The following is a 25,252-nucleotide window of genomic DNA, read 5'->3' as shown; positions in this document are numbered from 1 at the left end:
TGTGTGTGTGTGTGCACACGTACATGTACACACACAAGGAGGAGAGGAAAATAAATTTAATGGTTACTGCTATAAGTTTCACAATATGAACAAATCATTTTATTTCATAAGATAAAGTTTATATCCCTCCATTCTGCTGGAGAAATACCTTCAAATACATTTAATGTATTAGGTAATAGTAAATAAATTCATGCTATATATTATTAATTTTCAATAGCCTGATCCTCCTCCACTTTATCATTAAGATTATCATGATTTATGCTAAAATCTCCTGACCTACATTATAATTTGGGTTTTCATTTTTTTAGGTTCCTGCAAGATTTCTTTGTTTTGGCATTTATTACTTTTGAAAGTTGTTTCTACCCCATATACTTAATAAAAACAATACTAACTTTAGCAAATGAAATAAGAATAGACCATGGTTAGAAAGTAATCAAGTCACCTGTGTTGTGACTATGATTTCATTCATACTTTTAGAGCTGCTCATTGTGTGTCTGAAACTGTGCTGTCTCTCTTGTCATCTTCAGTGTTTGTTGAACATGGTTGATCTGTTTCTTGAATGACTTTCTCTGATTCTCAAACTCATCCATGTGTTTTGCTGTACTCAGTACTCAAGTTGATTGATCCTCCTCCAAACACCCATGTACAGGTTTCTGTGGCAATCATTGTAGCTTGTATCTAACCGTGAGACATCTCTGTGCTGGCGTGTTGTGTGTTCAGTTATACCTTGCAACTTACTTACCATTTTGGTCCAAAGATAAGGGATAGTTTAATATGCATGTGGGTGGACAGAAATAGAAGATGCATGGTTACAGGAAGCTCGGTAAGGATTTCAGTAGGTGAAAAATCTGGCATGTAGTCAATGAGGTGCATTTGGGCAAAAAATATGGAGGAAAATATCTGGACATTTGGGGCATCTTCAAGCAATTGATAGTAATTTCTTCAGTTGCTTTCAAATTGGAAAGGAGAAGGAAAATATTTATGCTACAACTTTATTCCTTTATTCACCAGCAACTGCAGTTAGTTCATCTCTTCAGATAAAATAAATATTCAGAGGAACTTTTCCCAGGTGACAAATATACCTGTCTCCTCCTTAAATCAGATAAGAGTGAAAGATTGTGAAGTCCACAAAGAACATTTAAAGACTCTTTGTAAACATGTTGAGCTACATAGCTAATGATATTATGTGTGTGTATCTATAGACTTACTTAACTATATCTATGCTAAGGTCACAATTTACTGAAAGTATTAACTGGCTCCTTGAAATGACATATTTAGTAATTCTTCTTAGTTAGGTAGTTGGATCCTAACCTGAAGAAAAAAAATTAGAATCTGATTTGAGGAACAAATGTTAATACGCTATGATGTCTGTTGTCTGCTGTCTGCTGTGAGAGACATGCCATTGAGTAGCAATCAAGTTTTTCTGGGTCATTAGGATGGTGTGAAGAGTGCATGTCCCAAAGCTGCACAGGAACAAGGGCTTGACTCTAACTTTCTCATATAAAAAATAGGAACTTCTATCCTGTAATTCATAGAAAGAAGGGTATAAAAGGCTGCATAAAAAGTGAGACGCTTTGGGTAAAACTTTATCTACCAAATGTTATAAACAGTAACTGAACATAGTTAAAAAAAAAACTGTGTGTTTGAATATCAGTTAATATAATTCTTAAATCCACTTAAACAGATATAAATTAAACATAAGGCCACCACTGCCAATTCCTTGAATTCGTGGGCCCCTCCCCTTTCCTCAAAATACCCCATTTGTCATAAATGGCTCAAGACTGTGTGATGTAGGGATGGAGTGGTGGTGCCAACGCAGGTCCTTATATGAATATTAGTCTGGTTTCAAAGTTTTGGAAAAAAGCCAATGTTGGGTCCTAGTTTTTTTCCCTCATCCCATCAATTGCCCTTTAGTCCCCTAGAGTGTGTGCCCGCTGGGTTGGAGCCCACTGACCTTAGAGAGGGAAAGTGCCCTTGTCCAGTGCCCTTGTCAGTCAAACTTCAGTAAAAGACTTGATGAACGTGGGGTGAATGGGAGTTCTGGTGAACTGCATCCTTTAGTTAACATAATGTTGAGTGTCAAATATTTATTGGTTATTTTAATTTCAGACTTGTTTCTATTATTCCTTGGAACTAGTCTAGTTTTATTTTGTGTTATTTTATTTTAAACTTAGTAAATACAAAACAGTAAATCATGATCACAGATTCGTCATTGTTAATTTTTCGAGACATTCAGAACAGCATGGGGTTTCCTGCAGACGTGCACCAATGGGTGAAACGGAGGATTTCTAAAAGCAGAAAGAGCTTCCTACTCACTTAAAATGCCTGACTCTAAGCAATTGTTCCTTCAGTGGGTGTCTGGCATTGCTTCAGTGTCTTAATTTTGAGCATCATTGTTTTTAAGGTTTTTAAATTGATGTGTAGATGATATACAATATTGTATTGGTTTCAGGTATACAACACAGTGATTCCACAGATTTACATTATTAAATGCTCATCCCAATTAGTGTAGTTACTGCCAACATAGGAAGACGTTACAGAACTAATGACTATATTCTCTATGCTGTACTTTTATCCTTGTGTGTCTAATTTATATTATAATCGAGATTTTGTGTTTTTTCATTTCCTTTGCCTATTTCACCCATCCCCCAACGCCTTCCCCATGGTAACCACCAGTCACTTTTCAGTGTCCAAGAGTCTGTTGCTGTTTTATTCGTTTTACTTTGTTTTGTTTTTAGATACTACAAATAAGTGAAATCATATGGTATTTGTCTTTCTCCTCTTGGCTTGTTTCACTAAGCATAATACCCTCTAAGTCTAACCAAGCTATTGCAAAGGCAGGGTTTCTTTTTTTTTATGGCTGAATAATATTACATTGTGTATATATACCACGTCTTCTTTATCTATTCATCCATTGATAGACACTTTGGTTGCTTCCATGTCTTGGCTATTGTAAATAATGTGGCAATACATAAGGGTACAAGTATTTTTCAAATCGGGGATTTTGTTTTCTTCAGGTAAATACCTAGAAGTGGCGTTACTGGGTCATATGGTATTTCTTTTTTTAATTTTTCCGAGGAACCTCCACACTGCTTTCCATAGTTGCTACACCAGTTTCCATTCCCACCAACAGCATAGGAGGGTTCCCTTTTCTCCACATCCTTGCCCTCACTTGTTATTCCTTGCTGTTTGGCTAGTAGGCATCTTAACTGGTGTGAGATTATATCTCACTGTGGTTTTGATTTGCATTTCCCTGATGATTAGTGTGTTGAGCATCTTTTCATGTGCCTGTTGGCCATCTATATATCATTTTTTGAAAAATGTCTATGCAAGTCTTCTGCTCATTTTTTGACTGGGTTGTTTGGTGTTTTTCATGCTCAGCTGTATGAGTTCTTTATATGTTTTGGCTGTTAACCCTATAATCAGACAAATCATTTATGAATATATTCTCCTAAACTATAGGTTGCCTTATTATTTTATTGATTTTTTTTTCTGTACAGAAGCTTTTTAGTTTGATGGAGCCCCACTTGTTTATTTTTGCTTTTGTTTCCCTTGCTCAGAGAGATGTGTCCTGAAAAAAATTGCTCATGCTTGGAACATCATTTTTCATTACTGTAGAAGGAGACATTGAAAGTTCTATAAATTCTAGTAAAATCTATGTTGCTAATATATCCTTTAAACAAGTTCATTTCTTGTGATTCTTTGATTTTCCATCTTTTATCAAATCTAAGATTAATCAATTATAAGATATATTTTAAGTACCTCCAATAAAAAACTAAAGTACTGTCAAATATATATTTTAAATGGCATAGATTGTAGGATTTATCCTTATTTTGTATATATTAAAGTGTGGGAAATGGTATATCTTTTGGTGGACTACAATATATTCTGCCCTCTTCCAGCAAAGATTTAGAAGATGATAAAGGATATATAAAAATTGGAAGGTTAACATACTTTAAAGGAAAATGATTAAAAACAAAGGACAAAGTGAATATAAGTACAGATAAGGAACAAGAAGATTGAGACTGATACAATAGTAATAATAATCAAATCACATACCTTTTACTGGGGTCACAAACTTGGATAAACTCTTCTGCAGTCAGTGTATAGTTGTTCTACTCCATAAACTTCAGCCACAGAGAATGTAGCCTATAAAAAAATTTTAATATGTATAGCTGGCTCTTCATGTTGGCCATAATAATACCTCAACAGCCAATCATTGAATGTCTATTTGGGAGTAATTTCTGAATTCTTCTTTCTGGTATTGTTATGTTATGTTATATTGTGTTAGTTATGTTATGTTATGTTATGTTATGTTATGTTATGTTATGTTATGTTATATTCTTTGGGATAAAGTATTTGGGAAATGTACACCAGAGCAACACAGTGAAAAGGCTTGCCCTATGGCCCTATTTAAGAGTTGAAGCTGAATCTACAAAAAATAATAATTTAAATGGATACATTGTATATAAGCTTTCTTTATAGCAACAATTAACCTGGAGAAGTTCAAGTCCATTTAGATTAAAAAATAAAACCTTATCTTCACATTTAAAGAATGCTTGCTTCTGGGTCTCAGTGTCAGTGAACATGCATCTGAATTTATACACTGTCAGTATCCACTAATGGGGAGAAAATTTCAAAGACAAAGAATAATCCTCTAATTTATCACTCAATAAATTCTAGGGCATCATTAAAATATCATGATTTCAGATTCTGACTTTTGAAGCTGTAGAAACATCAGTAATTATGATTCTTATGATTTACTTCTTTTGTATAAAGTGGGGTACGGCATTGTTTTTCGAAGAAATTCTAGTTCAACAAGAAATTCTAGTGCAATAGTGTCTGTGACATGGAAACCTTACTGTAGTTAGTAGTGAGGTGATAATAAGTCTGTATTATCACCTCCTTTTGCTCCAGATCTAATCTAATTTTGCTGGTCTCTCTTTCTTCCCAATGTGTACCACATATATATGCCTTAAATGCTATGGAGATTTCTGTGCTAGGAAATTAATTCTAATAGAGTATACCACAGGGTGAGCACATATATTTTCATATATTTTATAAGGAAAAGCACATGCCATGTTTGTGCTTACTGTATAGTTGCTAAATGAATGAATCAGGTTATGAAGGAATAAATCAAAGAAAACATCGTTTTAACTCTAATCGGCAGTTTTTTGTTTTGTTTTTTTTTTACTTGGCAGTCCTTTGTTTTTATTATTGAAGTGCAGTTGACATATAACATTATATTGGGTTCATGTGTATAACATATGGTTTCTGTATTTGTATACACTGTAAAATAATCACCACAGTAAGTCTAGTTATTCTCTGTGCTCACACAAAGTTACACATTTTCTTTTTCTTGTATTGAGTTTAAGATTTCCTCTTTTAGCAACTTTCAAATATGCGATACAATACTATTGACTATAGTCACTGTGACATATATTATTTCACCATGAGTAATTTATTTTATAACTGGAACTCTTGATCCCCTTCACTCATTTTGCCTAAGTTCTAACCCCACTCCCCTCTAGCAAGCATAAATTTGTTCTTTGTATCTCTGAGTTTTGTTTTGTTCATTCATTTGTTTTGTCTTTTAGGGTCCACATTTAAGTGAAACCATGTGGTATTTGTCCTCCTCTATCTGACTTATTTCACTTAGCATAAGCTCCTCAGTGTCCATGCATACTGTCACAATGGCAATATTCCATTCTTTTTTACAGCCAAGTAGTATTCGTGTGTGTGTGTGTGTGTGTGTGTGTGTGTGTGTGTGTGTGTGTGTGTGTGAGAGAGAGAGAGAGAGAGAGAGAGAGAGAGAGAGAGAGAGAGAGAGAGAGAGAGATCTTTTTTTATCTATCCACTGCGTTTGTTTTCATATCTTAGCTATTATAAGTAGCGCTTCAGTGGACATAAGGGTGCATATATATTTTCAAATTCATGTTTCCATTTTCTTCAGATAACTACCCAGAAGTGGAATTGCTGGATCATATATTTTATTTTTCGTTTTCTGAAGAATCTCCATACTGTTTTCCATAATGGCTGTTCCAGTTTACACCAACAGTGCACAGTTTCCCTTTCTTCCACATCCTTTCCATTGCTTATTGGTAGTAGCCATTTGGACAGGTTGATACCTCATTGTGGTTTTGATTTGCATTTCCCCGAAGATTAGTGATGTGGAGCATCTTTTCATGTGCCTGTTGGACATCTGTATGTCCTCTTTGAAAAAATATCTCTTCAGAGCCTTTACCCATTTTTTAATTGGATTTTTTGTTTACAAAAAATTGAATCGTATGAGTTTCTTTATATATTTTGGATATCAACTCTTAATGGATGTATGGTTTGCAAATTTCTTCTTCCATTCAGTAGGTTTTCTTTTCATTTTGTTGATGTTTGTCTATGCTGAGCAGAAGCTTTTTTGTTGGATAAAATCCACTTTAAAATTTTTGCTTTTGTTGCCCTTGGCCCTGGAGTCAGATGCAAAAAATTATCGTCAAGACTAATGTCAAGGAACTTACTGCCCATGTTTTCATCTAGGGGTTTTGTGGTTTCAGTCCTACCTTTAATTCTTTAATTTGAGTTAATTTTTACATGTGGTATAAGATGGTACACTTACATTCTTTTGCCTATGGTTGTCCAGTTTTTCCAACACCATTTATGGAAGAGACTGCCCTTTATTGTGTATTCTTTGTCAAAAATCAATTGACCGTATATTCATGGATTTATTTCTGGGCTCTCTATTCTTTTCCATTGAACTATGTGTCTGTTTTTCTGCCAGTATCGTCCTGTCTTGATTGTTACAGATTTGTAATATAGCTTGAATTCAGGGGGTGGGTTGCCTCCAGGTTTGTTCTCAAGATTGCTTTGGCTCTTCAGGGTCTTTTGTGATTCCATACACACTGTAGGATTGTTTCTTTTATTTCTGTGAAAAAATGCCATTGGAATTTTGATAGGAATTGTATTGAAACTGTAGGTTATTTTGTGTAATATGGACATTTTAACAATATCAGTTCTTTGAATCCATGAGAACAGAAAATCTTCCCATTTTTTTGTACCTTCAGTTTCTTTCACCAGTGTCTTATAGTTTTCAGCATATAGGTCTTTCACCTCCATCATCAAATTTATTCCTAGGTATTTTATTATTTTTCCTGATATTGTAAATGGGATTGTTTTCTTAGTTTTTCTTTCTGAAAGTTTGCCATTAGTGTATAAAAACTAACAGATTTTTAAGATTGATTTTGTACCCTGAAACTTTAGTAAATTAGTTTATTAGTTCTAACAGTTTTCTTGGTGGAGTCTTTAGGGTTTTCTAAATATAAAAGTATGCCCACAAATAATGATAGTTTACCTTTTCATTTCTAATTTCAATGTGTTTTTTTTCTGTTTCCTACCTAATTGTTCTGGCTAGGACTTCCAATACTTTGTTGAATTAAAGTGGTGAGAGTATGCATTTTTATCTTTTTCCTGATTCTAAAAGAAAAGTTTTAAAAGTTTTCAGCTTTTTGCCATTGAGTTTAATGTTAGCTGTGTGCTTGCCACATATGAGCTTGATGTATTGATGTGTATTCCATCTGTACCCACTTCATTGAGTTTTTATCACAAGTGGATGTTGAATTTTGTCAAATGCTTTTCCTGCACCCAAAGACAGTCATATTTTTTTATCCTTCACTTTGTAATGTGTTGTATCATGATGATTGGTTTGCAGATGTTGAAGCATCCTTGCATCCCTAGAATAAACCACCCTTGATTTTAGTAACGGATCCTTTTAATGTACTGTTGAATTCATTTTGCTAATGTTTTGTTAAGGGCTTTTGTATCTGTGTTCATTAGGGATATTGGTCTGTAATTTTCTTATCTTTGGCATCTTTGTCTAGTTTTGGTTATCAGGGTAATACTGGCTTATAAACTGAGTTCAGGAGCATTCCTTCCTCTTCAGCTGTTTTGGAATAGTTTGAGAAGTTGGGTATGAAATCCTTGCATGTTTGGCAGAATTCACCAATGAGTTGTCTTGACCTGGACTTTTGTTTCTTGAGAGTTTTGTTGTCATTGTTTTACTGATTTGATCTCCTTACTAATAATCAGTCTATTCAGATTTTCTATTTTTTCATGTTTCAGTCTTGGAACATTGTATGTTCCCATTTCTTGTAGGTTGTCCATTTTGTTGGCATACAATTTTCATAGTAGTCTGTTATGATCCTTTGTATTTCTGTGGTGTCAGTTACATCTTCTCATTTTTCATTTCTGATTTTTTTTATTTGAGCCTTCTCTCTTTTTTTCTTAGTCTAGCTAAAGGTTTGACAATTTTCTTTATCTTTTAAAGAACCGGCTCTTAGTTTCATTGATCCTTTCTGTTATCTTTTTAGTCTCTATTTCATTTATTTCTGATCTGATGTTTATTATTTCCTTCCTCCTTGCAGCTTTGCTTTTTTCTTCCTTTTTTTCCCCTAATAGCTTTATGTACAAAGTTAGTTATTTATTTGGATTGTTCTTATTTGTTAGCATAAGCCTGTAGATCTGTAAACATTCCTCTCAGCACTACTTTTGCTGTGTCCCATAGATTTTGGTATATTGTACTTTCATTTTCATTTGTCTTAAAGCATTTTTTAAAAATTTCTCTTTTGATTTTTTTACTATCCCATTGGTTATTCAATAGTTTGTTGCTTAATCTCCACGTATTTGCGGTTTTTCCAGCTTTCTTCTTATAATTAACTTCTTACCACTGTGGTCAGAAAGTATGCTTGGTATGATTTCAGTCTTCTTAGATTTTGAGATTTGTTTTGTGGCCTAACATGATCTGTCCTGGAGAATTTTCCTTTTGCACTTGAGAATAAAAATGTTTATTCTGCTGCTTCTGTGGAATGTTTCTGTATTTATCTATTAAATCCATCTGGTCTAATGTATTACTTAGGGCTAATGTTTCCATATTGATTTTCTATCTTAATTATCTATCCATTAGTATAAGTGGGGTATTAAAATCCTCTGCTATTACTGCACTGTTTTCAATTTCTTCTTTAGGTCTGCTAACATTTTCTTTATATATCTATATATTCCTATGTTGTATGCATAAATATTTACAAATGTGTATTTTCTTGTTGGATAAACCTCTTTATCATTAGATAATATCCATCTTTGTCTTGTATTACAGTTTTTGTTTTAAAGTCTGTTTTGTCTGATATAAGAATAACTACTCCAGCTTTCATTTGTTTTCCATTTTCATGAAACGTCTTTTTCCATCCATTCACTTTCCATTTGTGAGTCTTATTACATATTAAGTGCACCTCCTGTAGGCAGCATATGGATGGGGCATTTTTTAAAGATTTATTCAGTCACTTTATGCCTTGTGATTCATGAATTTAGTTCATTCATATTTAAAGTAATTGTTGATAGGTATGAACTTAATGCCTTTTGTTAATTGTTTCCTGGTTGTTTTGTATAACTTGGCAGTTCTTAAAAGCTTACTTGTGAGTTCTAGAGGTTTTATATTATCAAATATATTACCATTTGAGAGTTTAACTCTCTCCTATATTGTTAGACCCATTTTTCCTCTTTTAGGAATTTTTATTTATCTTTAGTTCCTCCTAGAATAACTTATTTTTGATATTTTGTTTTCATATATTCACTTCACAATGCTCTTGCCATTTTTTAAGCTATAGCAGCAATCAAAGCTGTCTTTTATGATAGCTAGGTAATTATGATAAATGAAATACTTCAGTGCAATGCAGCAATAAAATTCACAGACTTACTACTTGCATCTGCAAAGTTCGTGAATCCAGGAAAAAGATGTTCAATTATCATTTTTATTTTTAGCTCTTGGTTGTCTTTTACTAGTTTTCTGGAGAACTCAAATAATTGCTTGATTCATAGCATTCACATCTATATACTTTTACTTTTCCAAGTTCCTTTTGATTCATAACAGAGGAAATTGCCTTCCAACAAAGTGTTAGTTGATTAGTTAATCACAAGTTGTTTTTGAAAACTTGTTATATGTCAGGACAGCTAAAATAAGAGAAAAGGTTTACCTGTTGGAAGTTATTGTTGTGTTTCTCTCACCTTCGTTTGCTTCCCCTAGACTACTATTTCTGAAAGTAAAGTCCATAATTCATATATATAATCATTTCATGTGATGAATGCAAAAATGCCTTAGTCTAGATCTGCCTAAGCAGAAACACTGTAAGATGTAGAAATTTGCCTTCTTACAGGTATGTTCCTGATTCTTAGACATGTTAAAATCTGAGAGTCATTGTCCTATAATTCAGTTCTTCTCAGGTTTTAATGTACTTATGAATTACCTAGGGGTCTTGTCAAAATGCAGATTCTCTTTTAGTAGTCTGGAGGGGGACTGAGATTCTACACTTCTCTCAAGCCCAGGTGGCAAGCTCTAGGTGTCTTCAGAGCTTACTTTCAATTGACTGCCTTATGAGTAAGATTTAGACAAACTACACTGTTGCTGGTTCTAGGCAGATGTGACAGAGTTGCCAAAACAAAGTGCCTTTGTTCCCTCACTATTGCTTATTATTTTAGGAAAAAAAATCTATGTCTATTGAGCTTTTAGATTCTTGAAGTAGAGAATTAATCAGGTAAAGCAGACATGGTCAGATTAAACTATCTTAATAGAATACTTTGCAAGAAAAAGAAAATAGCAAAATGCTATTGGTCACTGCATTACTGCTATAATATAGGAATTGAGGGTTTACATTTGGACATTAGATGATGAGCAGTCTTTACCAACCTGGGATGCACAGTTTTATATTCAGACCATTCCGTCAACATGTGAAAACAATGGTGCTCCTCCTCTGGCTGTTGCTGATGTTGCTGACCATCCTGACCATCCTAGACCAATATCCCTGATGAACACAGATACAAAAGTCTGGTCCCCTCACTGCCTTGGAAAACATCATATCCAATTGACCATGGTCCCTTGGGTCCATAGTTATGTCAAGGTCCTAGGACCCTTCAACACTTATGCTTTTCTCTGTCAGCTGCAGGATTTCTTTTCTTCTTTGATGAGAGTCAGGGACATCAAAAAAAATTTTAGATAAAGCTAGAGAAGAGTTGAATATGCTTCTAAGCTAAGGTTGAGGAGCCTGCAGAGGGGCATGTTGAAGATTTAGAGAGAACTTGGCATAGCTGATAAGCAGGATTCTGGAGGATGTGATCAGATCAGGTAAAGTGGTCATTTTAGCAGAATGCCTTTCTATCCTAGGAAAGAGGAAGATAAAGATTGGTATAGAAAGAAGTAAATTTCATGATAATGTCCTTTTTAAAGCTACAGGGGTTTGGGGAAGACTTTTGCGAAGAGAATTACCCAAGATTTATTTCCAGAAAGAAAGTGAATTGAATCAATAGCACTAAATGTGGCAGACTGGTATGGTATGATAAATATAATTTGATTTTAGCAACTTATTAATTACCTTAGTAAGAGATCAGTTTTAGAAAATTCTGCTACAGGAGGTATTGGATAAAAGAAAAACTGAGTAGGCTGAAAAATGAATGGAAAGGGAAAATAGACACTTTAAATATATGCTTCTCTTCAAAAAAAATTTAGAAATGATTAATAAAATCTACACTCCTTAGCTTTTAAAGATTTTTTTCTACCTTGTCTATCTAGTCTTACTTCCTATATCATTCATATACAATGCCTTCTTCTCAAGTTAGACTGGTCCCCTCACTGCCTTGGAAAACATCATATCCATCTCCACATGTATCAATATCTATGTCATTTCTCCTATCTCTGTTGCTAGAACTTTATAACGTCTATTTTTTGCCCTATGACATAAAATATGTATTTGCAAATTGTTAAACAGGAAAGGATAGTGTATGGATCTTAAATGATTTTTGCTGTGGGTGAAAATTGGTGTGGGAATTAGAGAGAGTGCCTGGTTTGGGAGGAAACCCAAGATTCAACCAGGAATTTCCACAGAATAGCCATCTCTTAAAAAAGTGAACACAAGCCACATTAGATACTTCACAGTCTATAAGTACCATCTACCCAATATGTAGTTTCAGTCTGCTTATCAAACCTTAGGCACAGACTCCTGTAACCTCAGAGGTCATTGGACTGTTTACCACCTTATGATGAGAGTATGTTCTGCCTGCTCTGATCTCTCAAGTCATCCAGTCATGGACTCAATTATATTCTTACACAGATGCCAACTGTACCTTTGGTAGAATTGATATTTTGGAAACTCCCTAAGTTATTTGAGAGGTTATAGATATATCTGTTGGGACTTATTAGTAGTTGTCTTCATTAAAAACTTCTGATTCTTGATCTTTATTATATCTCATTTTGTATTAGTGAATAATAAATCCTTTTGTTCTTCTTTATTTTAATAATAGAAGAATACTATTTTATGACAACCCTAAGCTTCACAATTTGGTTAGTTCCAGTACTTTCAGAAATTTTTTCTGTCTTTTACTCTTACCTGACACAAAAAAGTCCTGACATGTTTATTCAGCTTGGGACCCATGAACATATCAGACATTATAGGACATTAAATAAAGGTAAAATAAAGTAGTTGGTTAACATTTCACTAATGTTTATTAGTACATTCCTACATTCAGATACCTATATTATGCTACTGAATGAAAAGACAACCAGTAGGATACATATAACGTGTAGTGAGACAAATGTGGAGAATAAATATATTTTAAGATTATTTTATCCTTTAGCAGCCTCTCATTCAGTTAGAAGGTAAACAAGAGGAGAGTACTGAGTTTTAAAGTTCTAGAGATACACTATAGAGCACAAGAATAATCTAGCCATTAGATTCTCTTGAATCTTGCAAACCTGAAGTTAGTTTTTCTGCCTATGGTGCTTCTCTAAGCCCCATTCCCTCACCTATAAAATATTAAGGTAGAACTAAAGTAGATAAGCTTTAACTTTCATAATTTTAAGTGTAAATATAGATATAACTCAAGAAGGATAAAAGCATGTATGAGAGCAAGGTGAAAATGCCAGCTCCAAGTGAGAGAAAAGGCAGATGTGTGTAGTGTAGTGCCATAGATTTCTATGGGATAGTAAGGGAATGTGTGCAAGCTCGTAGGAGAGCGGAACCATGTCAAGGAGTTTGCTTAGAAGGCTAGACTGAGAAGTACCAAGAGTAGTTTAATCCTAAAAGAATAGACCCCACCTTCTCACATGCTATTGTATCTAACCTACTTTTGTTATTTCCATCCCAAATATTTGATGTAGTGACCAAAAAGTGACCAGCAAGAGTATTGCATATTAATAATCTTTCTCTCTCTTACTAAAATACATGTAACTTTACAGTAGAAAGAGAACTGAACTGAGTGAAAAGAAATTGTCTTGGTTTTTCTTGCCAACTTACTGTATAACTATTTGGAGTGCTAACTGCAGAATAATCTGGAAAGAAATGAAATGACATCTTGACAGTCTTGTCTTCGCATCCATGTACGTGGATGTCTCTCTATTAATCAAGTCTTTTATGTTCTTCATTAAAGTTTTTGTCATTTTCTCTATGCAACATTCTACATTTTATGTCATGGTTATCTCTGATAATATCAATTTATAGTTTTTGTTAATAGGATATTTAAATCTACATTTTTTTTCATGGGTTACTGCTGTTCTGTCAGATTATTACTGTTTAGCATTTAAGCCAGTTTGTTCTTCACTCTTACAGTAGTTCTGATAGGTTTTTAATCCTTTTGCATTTTTTTCATACAATCTAATTCTCTATAGGTAATGGCATAATTTTCAGTGTTTACCTTTCTAATATTTATACCTCAGTTTTCTTTTTTTTACCTAATTTGTTGACACTGTCCTCCAATAAAACTCTGAATTGCAATGGAGAGAGCCGGTAATTGTTTCTTTATTTGAAATGATTATGACATGATAATTTATAGAGCCCCACACTTTCCCTCTATTTTTCTATCTTTCATCCTTTCATGTTCTTCCATTCAATAGTAAATGAGAGCTTTTACCAAAGAGGACTGGATCGATTTGCTTCATTTGAAAGTAATCACATTTTTTTCTTAGAAACTTCCTGCTAGTGTTCCATGTTTATTTTTTCCCACATAACTGACACTTTATGCTTACTTTATGTTATAACCATCACCTAAACTGTGTTTAATACAGCAATGTACCACGAGATAACAGAAGAATTGAAATTTATTTTCCTTACAGAAAATGAATCCATGATATGGGCATTTAGAGTGAATTCACTCAGCTTCTACTGCTCAAAAATTGTCATACCTAACGTTAACTACTCCCTTATTTTTCCTAATTTGAGAAGATGAAAAAATAGATCATAAAGCTTCTCAGAATTACATATAAAATCTGAATGAAAAAGTAAATAAATTAGATATTAGTGAGAATAGGAGTATTTTCCTATATAAAGAGCATTGCCTTAAATCAATATTTTTGAGATGTTTGCTGTATTTGTTTAGGTAGTTTACGTGCTTGTTTCCAGGTATTGGCTCTTTGGGGGAGTTGTGGTCTCTGGAGGAGTACTGTGTCAATGTGTCAGCATAAATCCTTATTCAGGAGAACACTCTTCTACCTTAGAAAGGTAACTTTTGTGACAGGCTGTCTTTCTTCTGATGGTTGCCTCATTGTGGGTGGAACAGAGACGACTATAATGTGTTACCGACTACATGCATATTTTATAGGTACCATTATCTGACATTCTTATTCTTAATGATTTTACCTTTCTTTTACTGTCCATTGATTGTAGCTAAATGTCCTTATAGAGTCATTCTTTAATTATTTACCTATCTATTTAGTGTATCTAATTATTTAGCAATCAAAAGAAAGCTAAATATGACAACTCTCAACACTACTTCTTAACCACTTCTTGAGTCTTGGGTCTACCTGTATTCATCATTTGGTTCACATTTATACAACCCTTTTTCCTCCAGGTATTCTCTTGCCCTATAAACTGACTGGACATTAATTGTCACTTTGACTAATTACTTTGCTTCCTTTTGGATTTGGAGTAAACAGAAGAAATTATAGCATTTGGAAATTTTCTGTGGACTAAGTTTCTTGATAACCTCCAGTAAAATCCTTAGTATGGTAACCAGGAAAAATATCAGTAAAAATAAACCACAGTACTTACATTCTTCTGAAACTAATAAAAAACACAGAGGTAAGGATAACTGGCAACTTCTTTTGAGTTGAATATGGAACAGGTGCATTCATTTCCCTCCCAAACTTTTCACTGATAGGAAAAAAAATAAAATGAAATGAAATAATTCAGAAATCTATAGGAGATAATTTGTTTCAGATATATATTAAAATCTTTTTCAGCAAATTAATTAACTATAGATATAGTGCTAAAAGAAGTTTGGCCATTTGAGATGCATATCCAAATTATGATACTTAGAAAAGGAATGAATGCATATCTAATTTCAACTCTGGAAATTTTAGCTCTTTGGCCAAATGTTGAGACTGAAACATTCAGTCCCCTCAAATCAAATTTACCATTTGTTTTTATAAGATGAAATCAGAAATAGCAAAACTCTTCCGAAGTCCTTAGTAAATGATACAGAGGTAATAAGAATTGATGGCTCACCATTTGCTCATTCAATTCTGCCCTCCCTTTTGGGGCACAGGATGGGGTATTGGTTCTCTTGACTCAGTGCCCAAGGAAATTCCACATTCGCTTTCCTTTTTTCACCTCCCTGAAGCTGGTTACTCCAGTGAGCACTGTAATTGTCAATGTGTGAAAGCGCATCCCCCAGTGAACTGGAAACTTTGAGCTACTGGCAAATCTTTTCTTCTGTATTCTCCCACTCTTTTATTTTTTTGTACATGAAACAGATGGCTGTTATTTATATGCTAATCCATATAATTCCACTTTTTCCTTAAGATTAATCTATGTAATGTGCATTCATAAACAAGAGACATTTAAAAACTATGAGATAATAGTATGGAGTTTCTAGACAGTTAATCAGAATGGTTTTACAGTTTTCCTTTTATGTTTAAGGTGACAACCCTTGTCAACACAAGCAACAAAGGTCCATCTGGGAAAAAGAAAGGAAGGTCAAAGAAAGCCCACGTACTGGCTGCATCTGTAGAGCAAGCCACTCAGAACTTCCTGGAAAAGGGCGAACAGATTGCTAAGGAGAGTCAAGATCTTAAAGAAGAATTGGTCGCGGCTGTAGAAGATGTCCGCAAACAAGGTAGGCAGAATAACATTGCTCAAGAGAGAGATACATTTTGATGTGTAAACAGTGGATTTTTCTCTAAAATCATTGCATATTTGCTTATAGGAGTAGTCTTATTTTTTTTCTCTATCTGCATATGTGATTTTTAATATTTGCTAAAATTAGGTGCCTAGACAAATAGATATTGTTTTGTCTTGGCAGAATAGCACAGCTAAAAATACCCCATGTTGGCTCTTCAAAATCTTCAAGTGTTTTCTCTTGGTGGATGAAAACAGACTCTTGTGTCAAACTCAGGCTTTAGGGAGGACAGAATAAGAAGACTACTTTATAGAATCACTGAAAACCCAGAATTTTAAGGATGAAGGGAGAAGAATGTAAAGCAGTGTAATAGAATTACTGTTGCTTTGTATGACTCCCAAATTATACTTTCAATTCACAGTCTTCCTCAAAACTCTATCTAGCTATTGATGGACTATATATATATATAGTTAGCTATAATGTGATTTATTCAGTATATTTAAATTTTTTAATTGTGGTAAAATACACATAACATAAAATGTACCATCTCAATAATTTTAAGTGTGCAGTTCAGCAGTGTTAAATGTATTCACATTGTTGAGTAGCCAATCTCCACAACTTTCTGAAGTGCCAACTCCCCATTTTCTCATCTGTCCAGCCCCTGGCCATAACTGTTCTGCTTTCTTTTCCTAATGAGTTTAAGGGCTTTAGACACCACATATAAGTGAAATCTTAGATTGTTTTTATTTCTGTAATTGGCCTATTTCACTTATCATAATGTCCTCATGGTTCATCCATGTTGTAGCATGGGTAAAAATTTCCTTCCTTTTTAGAACTGGATCATATTCTAGCATATGAATGTACCACATTTTCTTTATCCATTCATCCATTCATGGGCATCTACTGTGCTCCCACTTCTAGCTATTGTGAATAATTCTGCTATGAACATGAGTTATAGATATCTTTTCATGACCCTGCTTTCAATTATTTTGGATATATATATATATATATATATATATATATATCCAGAGGTAGGATTGATGGATCATATATTAGATCTATTTTTAATTTTTTGATAAAACTCCATACTGTTTTCCATAGCAGTTCCATAGCAGTTTATGCTTCCACCAAAAGTAGGCAGGGGATTCAATTTCTCCACATTCTTGCCAACACTAGTTGACTTTGTTTTTCTAAGTAACAGTCTTCATAATGGTTGTGAGGTGATATCTCATTGTGATTTTGGTTTGCATTTCTTTACTGATTGATTATATTGCACCTCTTTTAACATGCTTGCTGGCCATTTGCATATCTTCTTTAGAGAAAGGTCTTTTAAACTACTTTGCCCATTTTTCAATCAGGTAGTTGATATAGACTTGTAAAGGTTCTTTATATATCCTGGACCTTCTCCGACACCCCTGTGATACTTTTCCATGGCTTCTTTCCTTATCACTTTCCACAGGATAATTTAATGTTTGTGGAGGGATTTGACTGATAATATTCTACTCTGTCATTCTGTGCTAAATTAATGAAAATAGAGACCAGACCATGTCTCTTTTGCTGATGAGTGATGTGCAATTCCTGACACTTACAAGATATCAATGAATATTTTGTTGAATGCAGGAAGGAATAGATGAAAGAATGTTCTATCCCCTTTCTTCTTGCAAACCTACCACTTTTTAAATTCACAGCTGGATATTTAGTCCCTGGAAATACCAACCCTCCCACCACACCGACAACCACCGTTCTTCATGCCACCATCTTCTTCCCCATCTGCTTCTTCCCCTTAAAAGTTAACTTCATTTACATTACAGGAATGCAAACTGCTACTTTAACTTGAAATGTTAAATCTTACATATTTCATCTGCTGTGGATGGGTATCTTTGTGTATGTGTTTTAACAACATGAAACCTTCCAAGTTTTCAAGTGCTGTTGAAAACTGATACTCCTGAATTGCCTATGTGCATTTGCTCGTTAGTTATCATGCCTTTGGAGCCTGCATGTTGTTTGTTTGTTTGTTTGTTTGTTTAAATAAACTGCACTTCAAAAAATTACACACATTTAAAGTATGCAGGTGGATAGGTTTGACAAATGCGTGCACCCTGAAACCATTGCCACGCTCCAGATGTGAACTCACACCTCCTGGACTGGGTTTTGATGGACTGTTCCCTGTGACACTTTCTCAAAGCATTTGTCTTTTATGGTGATACATTTTTCCTTTTGGTTTCCTCAGTAACCTCTTAGCTTTCCCTTGAAAGTTAGTTTCATGCATTCTGTGGAAGTTAGTATTTTAGTTTCCTTGAAACTTACATGAAATGGTGTTTTTATGCACATTATAATAACAATTGACATAGTTCTTGGCCAGATTGTCCTGGGGATATCAGAGTAAGAAATTTTTAAGATGCTAATTTCAAACAGCTTATGATGGTTGCTTATATAGAAGGAATTTTTTTTCTCCTGAAAAATTATGTATCCGAAATGACTTCTATGTGTTCCCTGTATAAAGCTCTGCTGCCACATGTCACTTTTTCTGAGCAGTGTCATATCCAAGGAAGCATTGCTATAGTATGCAAAATAACAAAACTTTGTCAAAAATCTTTTAAATTATTTTTCTGTTACTCTCATTCTCATATGTCTCTTACTTTCAAATACATTTCAGATGCCTGTCATGGGTGACAGACTCTTCTTCTTTACAGCCAAGTCCTCAGCCTCTCCTTCCTGTTCTGTGCTCATGGTCTCTCTTCTCTGCTTTCTTCCCTTACTCAGTTCTGTATTGTGCAATCTTCTTGGTGCATCTGGCTTTGCCCACTTTTCCTGTTCACCTGTTCCCCAGATTTTATTCACAAATGAGAACCTGAGTTCACTTTCAGAGAATGGTGGGGAGAAAGGAGTAGAAGGGATCAGTAAGGAGAAGGGCAGGAGTATTTAGGAATATTTCCAGTTAGTTATTGGAAACTTAAAAACATGCCATCTTCCCTTCCATCAGAGAAATTTCCTTTCTTATATGTAAGATGGTATTCAGAAATTCTAGGAACACTTGACATTTAGAATCAATTTCTGTAAAGTAGCTCCATTATCCATGTGTGTTCACATATCCAATGATACATAGTTTAAGAACTAAATCTCTTGGAGATGATCTTTTACTGCTGAGCTGTTTTTGCTTTTTTGTGAAACAAATGATCAAAAGTATTGCTCCTTTAAAAACATTCAGCATAAGTAAATGCCAGAAGTTTTAATATTGTGCAACTCTATTTTCAGATTTTTAACATAGGATCCTTTATCATTTTTTTGAAGTTTCACAGCATTCATGATTATGATCACTGTAATCTGGCAAGATTTAATATGAAATTATTTAACTGTGTCATTATTGTTTCTCATATGGTTAATCTTACTGTTTGAATTTATCATTTTAAAATATATATTATCTCCTTTAAACTTAGTTGCACGTCAGATTTTTAAAAGTGCTCAGTATGAGTGGTGACAATATTTTTATCCTAGACTATTCCAGTAGATTTTCCTGTTCTTTTAAGTTATAAACCACAAGAAAGTAATTGAGTAGACTTATGATAGGATTTACAATATAATCAAGTAACAAAAATACAGAGAAAATGAAAGTTCCTATGGCCAGGATTCTCACCTGATGCTGGTCAGCTTGCTCACTGTACACGTGTGTGCATTACATTATTATTGACTCTATATTATATAAAGAGCTCTGCCTAGTGCTTTGGACTGCACAGCTGCAGGAGAGCAGAGGCTGCTGGAGTGGTAGCAGCACCAAGGACAGAGACTGAGATGACTGTGGGCATGGAGAGCCCCAGAGGCAGAAACTGGCTTGCTGCATGCAGACTTGCTCTGAGGCAGACAGTATTCTAGTGATTGACCTACCACTATGGGAACAAAGTTGGATATAAACCCTTTCACCCCAAGAACATCCCATTGTTATTATTCAGTCTCATGGAATCCAGAGTGAGCTTGCCCAGGGCTGAAACCCTCAGGTAGGACAATTGGCAACATTGGCAGGATTCATTGTAGATCGAAGAATGGAACAGGCTGCCCTCATGGGAGGGGTGTTTGAGCAGGGCTACCCCTATGGATGTGGAGACATTCGAGTGTTCCCCAATGGGCATGTGGTGTGAGGTGGCTTTCCTTTTAGTGGACTGGGCCCCACCCCAGGGCTGGGAAGAGGTGGAGGTGACACCTGAGGCAGTAAAGTTGACCCTCAGCAAAATAGGGAATTCCTTGAAGACACAGAGTTTGCATGAGGTGGTGGGAACTGTGGGTTGGCTTTTTCTCAGCGTTAAGAAAGGCCATAAAGGAGAAAGATGGCCTTCTGCAAGAAGCACAAGAAGAGGCAGCACAAGAACATGAGCTGTAAGGTGCCGTAGAGGAGGTAAAACATTTGTTGACTAAAATGGTGTCATTACGAGGTGATGTGGAAATGGTAAAGGATGTCATGGTAGTCCAAGAAGCAGTGTCATGAGAATGCAGGCTGCAAGGTGCCGTGCAGCAGGTGAAGAATGTAGTGATGCTGTCAGCCCCAGAAATGGAGGAGGAGCCAAGTTTGATAAGCAGGTGGGGGTGGAGGCCATGCCAGTGCTGGAGGCATCCCCCCCCACCTCTGTTGAAAGCCCACCCTATTACAGTTAAGAAAATAAAGACTCAGCAACCTCAGGTTCCTCCAGTAGAGGTGCAGCCCCCTCCCCAGGTTATGGAGCACTCTATTCTCTACCCCTGTACTCAGGCTGAGCTGGTGGATTTGGGCTCCCAGTTTCAGCAGAAGCCCTCAGCATCAATATCATCTTGGCATCTTTGAGATGTAGGTATTGATGAAATTATTCTGTCTGGTTTAGAAATGGGAAAACTGGTTGTGCTGATGATTCACCTGCCTTGAGGCAGCAACTGCAGAATGCACATCAGACCCCAGAAAATCACTCCCTCTTCAATTGGGTTATGGCTACACTTTGCAATGTGTGGCCCAATCAGGGCGATTTACCATCCTTCCCCACTAGATTACAGACATATGTGGAGCTCCAATAGGTATTAATGGCAGTTAGGCATGAAAAATACCATTTATAGTCCAGAGAATTATGGCCCAGATGAGGAGCCTTTACTGCAGGAAGGAGAAATGTGGTGCTTCAAATGGCTCCCCAGTCTCTCTTTGGGCCTCTAGTAGCCATTCTTCCCCTCACTTAGGACAGCCCATAAGTGAGGTTATGGTATGGCAGCTGACTTGGGAGAGGCTGACGCAATGAGAGCACAGAAGGGAATATGGTCTGCCACCCAGGAAGAATTTAAAGGGCCCCATAAAGGTCATGAGGACCCAGATGTGAATGGGTTTATTAGGGGTAGGAACAGACAGAGAAAAATTAGATGGGAAATCAAATAAAATCTTACTGGAGTTGTGGCAGCAATTGAAGCTGGAGCAGTGGTTTCAGCACTGGGCTAAAATGAGGACCTAGAAGTGGAAGCCAGAGACAAAGTGACAAGGCCAGCCTGTCTGTCTGCAAGACTTTCTGCTGAAGAGGTTGGAGGAGCCCTCTAAGTTCTGGAGAAGGTGGTTATTGTAAGGCCCACTCATGATCTTTTTGGTTAACTCCTCTAAGTAGAATACAGCTTGGATGGCCACTTGGTGGCAATGGATGTCCTCAGGCTTGAGGGTTATTATAATTTCTGTCATCTGTATCATAATTTTTGTTACTTGTTTATTGTTGTAGCCTTTGTTGTTATTGTGGAATTTGTTTACAGTGTTCCAGCTTTCTTGCACAGGGACCATTGCAGAAGATTGAGGGTGCATATTGAGAGGCAAGAATCCTGTTGGGGTGGAGTGTAGAGAAAATAAAGGTTCCTATGGCCAGGATTCTCACCTGACCCTAGTCTGTTTGCTCACTACACACATGTGGGAAATATATTATTATCTATTCTATATAAAGAGCTCCCTGCTCTGGGCTGCATGGCTGCAGGACAGCAAAGGCTAGACAGAGACTGATGGCTATGCAGGCAGAGAGGCCGGGAGGCAGAGACCAGCTTGCTGCATGTAGACTCCCTCTGAGTGGACAGGATTCTAGTGATTGACCTGCCACTGTGGGAATAAAGTTGGGTATAAATGCTTTTCACCTCATGAACATTCCACTGTCATTTTTCGGTCTTATTGAATCCATAGTGAACTTTCCTGGGGCTGAAACCCATTGGCAAGACAAGCTCCTAATGCAGAATGCAAAGGAAGTTATTCCAAACAGGTCTCTATATTGAAGCTGTGGGCCAAGCGAAGCTTGAGACAGAGAATGTGAAAACATTTTCAATGTGCATCACCAAGATTTCCCTGCAATGAAAACACTGAACTATGGACTAATTTGGGGTGTTGAGTGAGTATTAGAATCACCTGAAACGTGTTTGAAACTCTTGATGTCCAGGCCTCAACCCTTATCAATTAAGTCAGCAATTCTGTGGTAGGACCCGGGCATCAGGGCATTTAAGGCTTCCCAGTTGATTCCATTGTGCAACCAATTTGAGAAGAAATGGACTCATCAATTCCTTGCCCATAAACCCCACTTGGATGACTCAATAATCCATGTTAGTCAGCTTGTGTTTCACATTAGGTTGATAATGACAGTCAATCATTTTATTAAGTTTATGAGCTTGTAGTTTACATAGAATTAGGTAGGTGAGACTTGTACAGGAGAAACAGTCTGATGTTCTGTGTTAAATGTGTTGAATACATATATTCTATACTAAATGAAGTATTTTAGTACCTGAAATTCTGTAGGCACTCTGAGAATATGTGTTAAATATATAATAGGGAGCCAGATCTATAGGTTAGTTAATATTTAAGTTGTTGCTGGAAAAGAAAGGCATATAGCTAGAATTAGCAAGGAGGAAGTGATGTTCAAGCTGGGCACTGATTAAAAATCTGTGAATACTTAGGTAAGTATTTCAGGTTTAAGCAGCCTGATTTTCAAAGGCAAACTGGTAAGAATGACATGATAATTGGTGGTGGATAGAGAAACCCAGATTTAATGAGAAGTTTCATATTCAGGCATAGTTAGAAATACAGTAAGATAATAGGAAGGGACCAGAGTGGGAAAAGTTCAGAAACTAGGCTGGTGTGGACAACAGGAAGGAAGGGAGGAAGGGAGGGAGAAAAGGAGGGGTGGGAGATCGTTGAGGGAGTTGAGCTAGCTACCTACTTAAATGACATTTTAGCAAGATTATTTTGGCAACTTCATGAAAAGTTGACTAAATTATAGAAAAATTAGAGACAGATTGCTTAGCTATTATTGTAATATTGCAGAGAAGGCAAAACGAAATGCTTTTAGGGTCTAGGACTGGGGTGGTGGAGGCAATGGGAACAAAAATAAGAAGCTAGATATTACAGGCATTGCCAAAAATAAAACATTTGCAACTTGTTGAAGGGAAGAAACAAGAGTCAACATTTATTCCATGTTTTTGGCCCCAGACAAATTCCCTGGGCCATCTTAAGAGGTGACAGAATGCGAAGAGAGGACTGATTTGTTTTTAAACATCGATGAATGAAGGGAATTGTGGACAAGATGATTTATGCTATGGGGATGGAACTTTAAGAAAACAGCAATATTTGGAAACCTTTTCAGTTGATAAATGAAGCTTTTAGAGATAGCTTTCTTTGAGTGCTTGCTAGTATATGTAGAGAGAAGAGAGGAAGGATGTAGATTTAGTTTTGGAAGAAAATCTGAATTAAGATTAGAAGATGGGATACAAATAAATTAGAGAAGAAAGGAATCTCTTGAAATGTGACCAAAGATAACACAGAATCCCAAAATCCAAGGGAATGGGATAATTTGTAAAGGAGACAGGTGGTCAATCTAGATTTTAGAATTCTGTTGTATGATAGAAAATTCTTTTGAGATCATAGAGGTTAAATAATAAGAAAACACCTTAGATTTTGCTAGACAGGTGTCATTAATTTCATTTAAATGTCTATTTTCATGAGCTGCAAGGAAAATAACTAAATAAAAAGAAGTTGTCGATGCTAATAGAGTAGATGGTGAAGTAAAGGATGTGGGCAGGAAAGCTAACCCTACCTTCTTTGGTCATTATTGTATTGTGCACTGCACATATTTATTCTTGCTCCTGTAGATAGGATGGAACTCTAGTGAGGGGCCATATGTTGTCATTATTTTGTGTACCTCTAGAGCCTGGCAGAGTGCCTGGCATATGGTGACCACTTAATGCACAATTCTGAATATTGTCACAGTAGGAAGGAGATAAATAGAAGAGTAATTAAATAAAATATTAAGGGCAAGAAAAGTATATGATTTATTCCTTGCTTGCCTATTTTGTTCAGCCTCAACCAGAGTATTAGAGCATATATCAAATAGGGAGGCACTGGTGAGAGCAATTGTAGATACAACGGGGAAAAGCTCAGGTTGGTTGCATGAGGTGATTCAGAAAAGACATTTATTAATCTAGAAAACAAGGAATTGAGGGTGGCAGGGGTTGTACCCAACAATGGGTTTTATAGAAAAGATGAGAACCAAAGCAGATTGGATGAAATGATCCCAACTATTTTGAACAGAAGAGTTTTAATGAACTATATATATATCTAATATTTGGCAAGTTAATTTTGTTACTGGCACTATGTTGTTCTCTCATATGCTTCTAAGGAACTTATTTATTGAATACAACTGATGAAACTGAAACAGTCGATTTATAAAAGGCCTAATCGTCTTAAGAATTTTGTATTTAATTTGTTTACTTGGTGTGTGCCAGCATCTGCTAGGAATGGGATGGTCACTTATTGTCTTCATGAATCTTTTTAGACTTGAAGTAGATCCAAAAGCTGTGCTTTGAATGATGGGCAGTCTCCGTCATGTTTACCCAAGAAGCAAATCCATTTGATAGTGTAACAAAGCAGTTGCCTCTGTGCCATCCCATTATTGCATTTCCACACCTTCTTAAGCTGTGCAGCATTTGCTTACATTGCCTAATTTCAGTCAACAGCATTCTCTGATTGCCCACTCTCTGGGCAATTACACATCAAAACTTGGCGTGGTCCAGCCACCCAGATGTGCCAGGCCAAGGTATAGACAGAAATATACATCACCCCCACCCAACTTTAAGAGGCATCTCATGGGGTAGT

At 35.8% G+C, this 25,252-nt stretch overlaps 1 protein-coding gene across 6 annotated transcripts in view; it reads left to right on the top strand.

The window, feature by feature from the left end:
- CTNNA2 (catenin alpha 2) overlaps positions 1-25,252 on the top strand; it is a 1,115,489-nt gene that overhangs the window by 211,695 nt on the left and 878,542 nt on the right. For all 6 annotated transcript variants that reach the window (XM_073241862.1, XM_073241858.1, XM_073241861.1 and 3 more), the window contains one exon: positions 15,942-16,137. In XM_073241862.1, coding sequence (XP_073097963.1) covers positions 15,942-16,137 — 196 coding nt within the window. The remainder of the gene's footprint in view (positions 1-15,941; positions 16,138-25,252) is intronic.

The sequence above is a fragment of the Manis javanica genome, chromosome 1, assembly GCF_040802235.1.
Source record: "Manis javanica isolate MJ-LG chromosome 1, MJ_LKY, whole genome shotgun sequence".
Taxonomy (NCBI): Eukaryota; Metazoa; Chordata; class Mammalia; order Pholidota; family Manidae; genus Manis; species Manis javanica.
The sequence above is the reverse complement of the archived record's forward strand: the minus strand, read 5'-3'. Positions and strand labels throughout refer to the sequence as shown.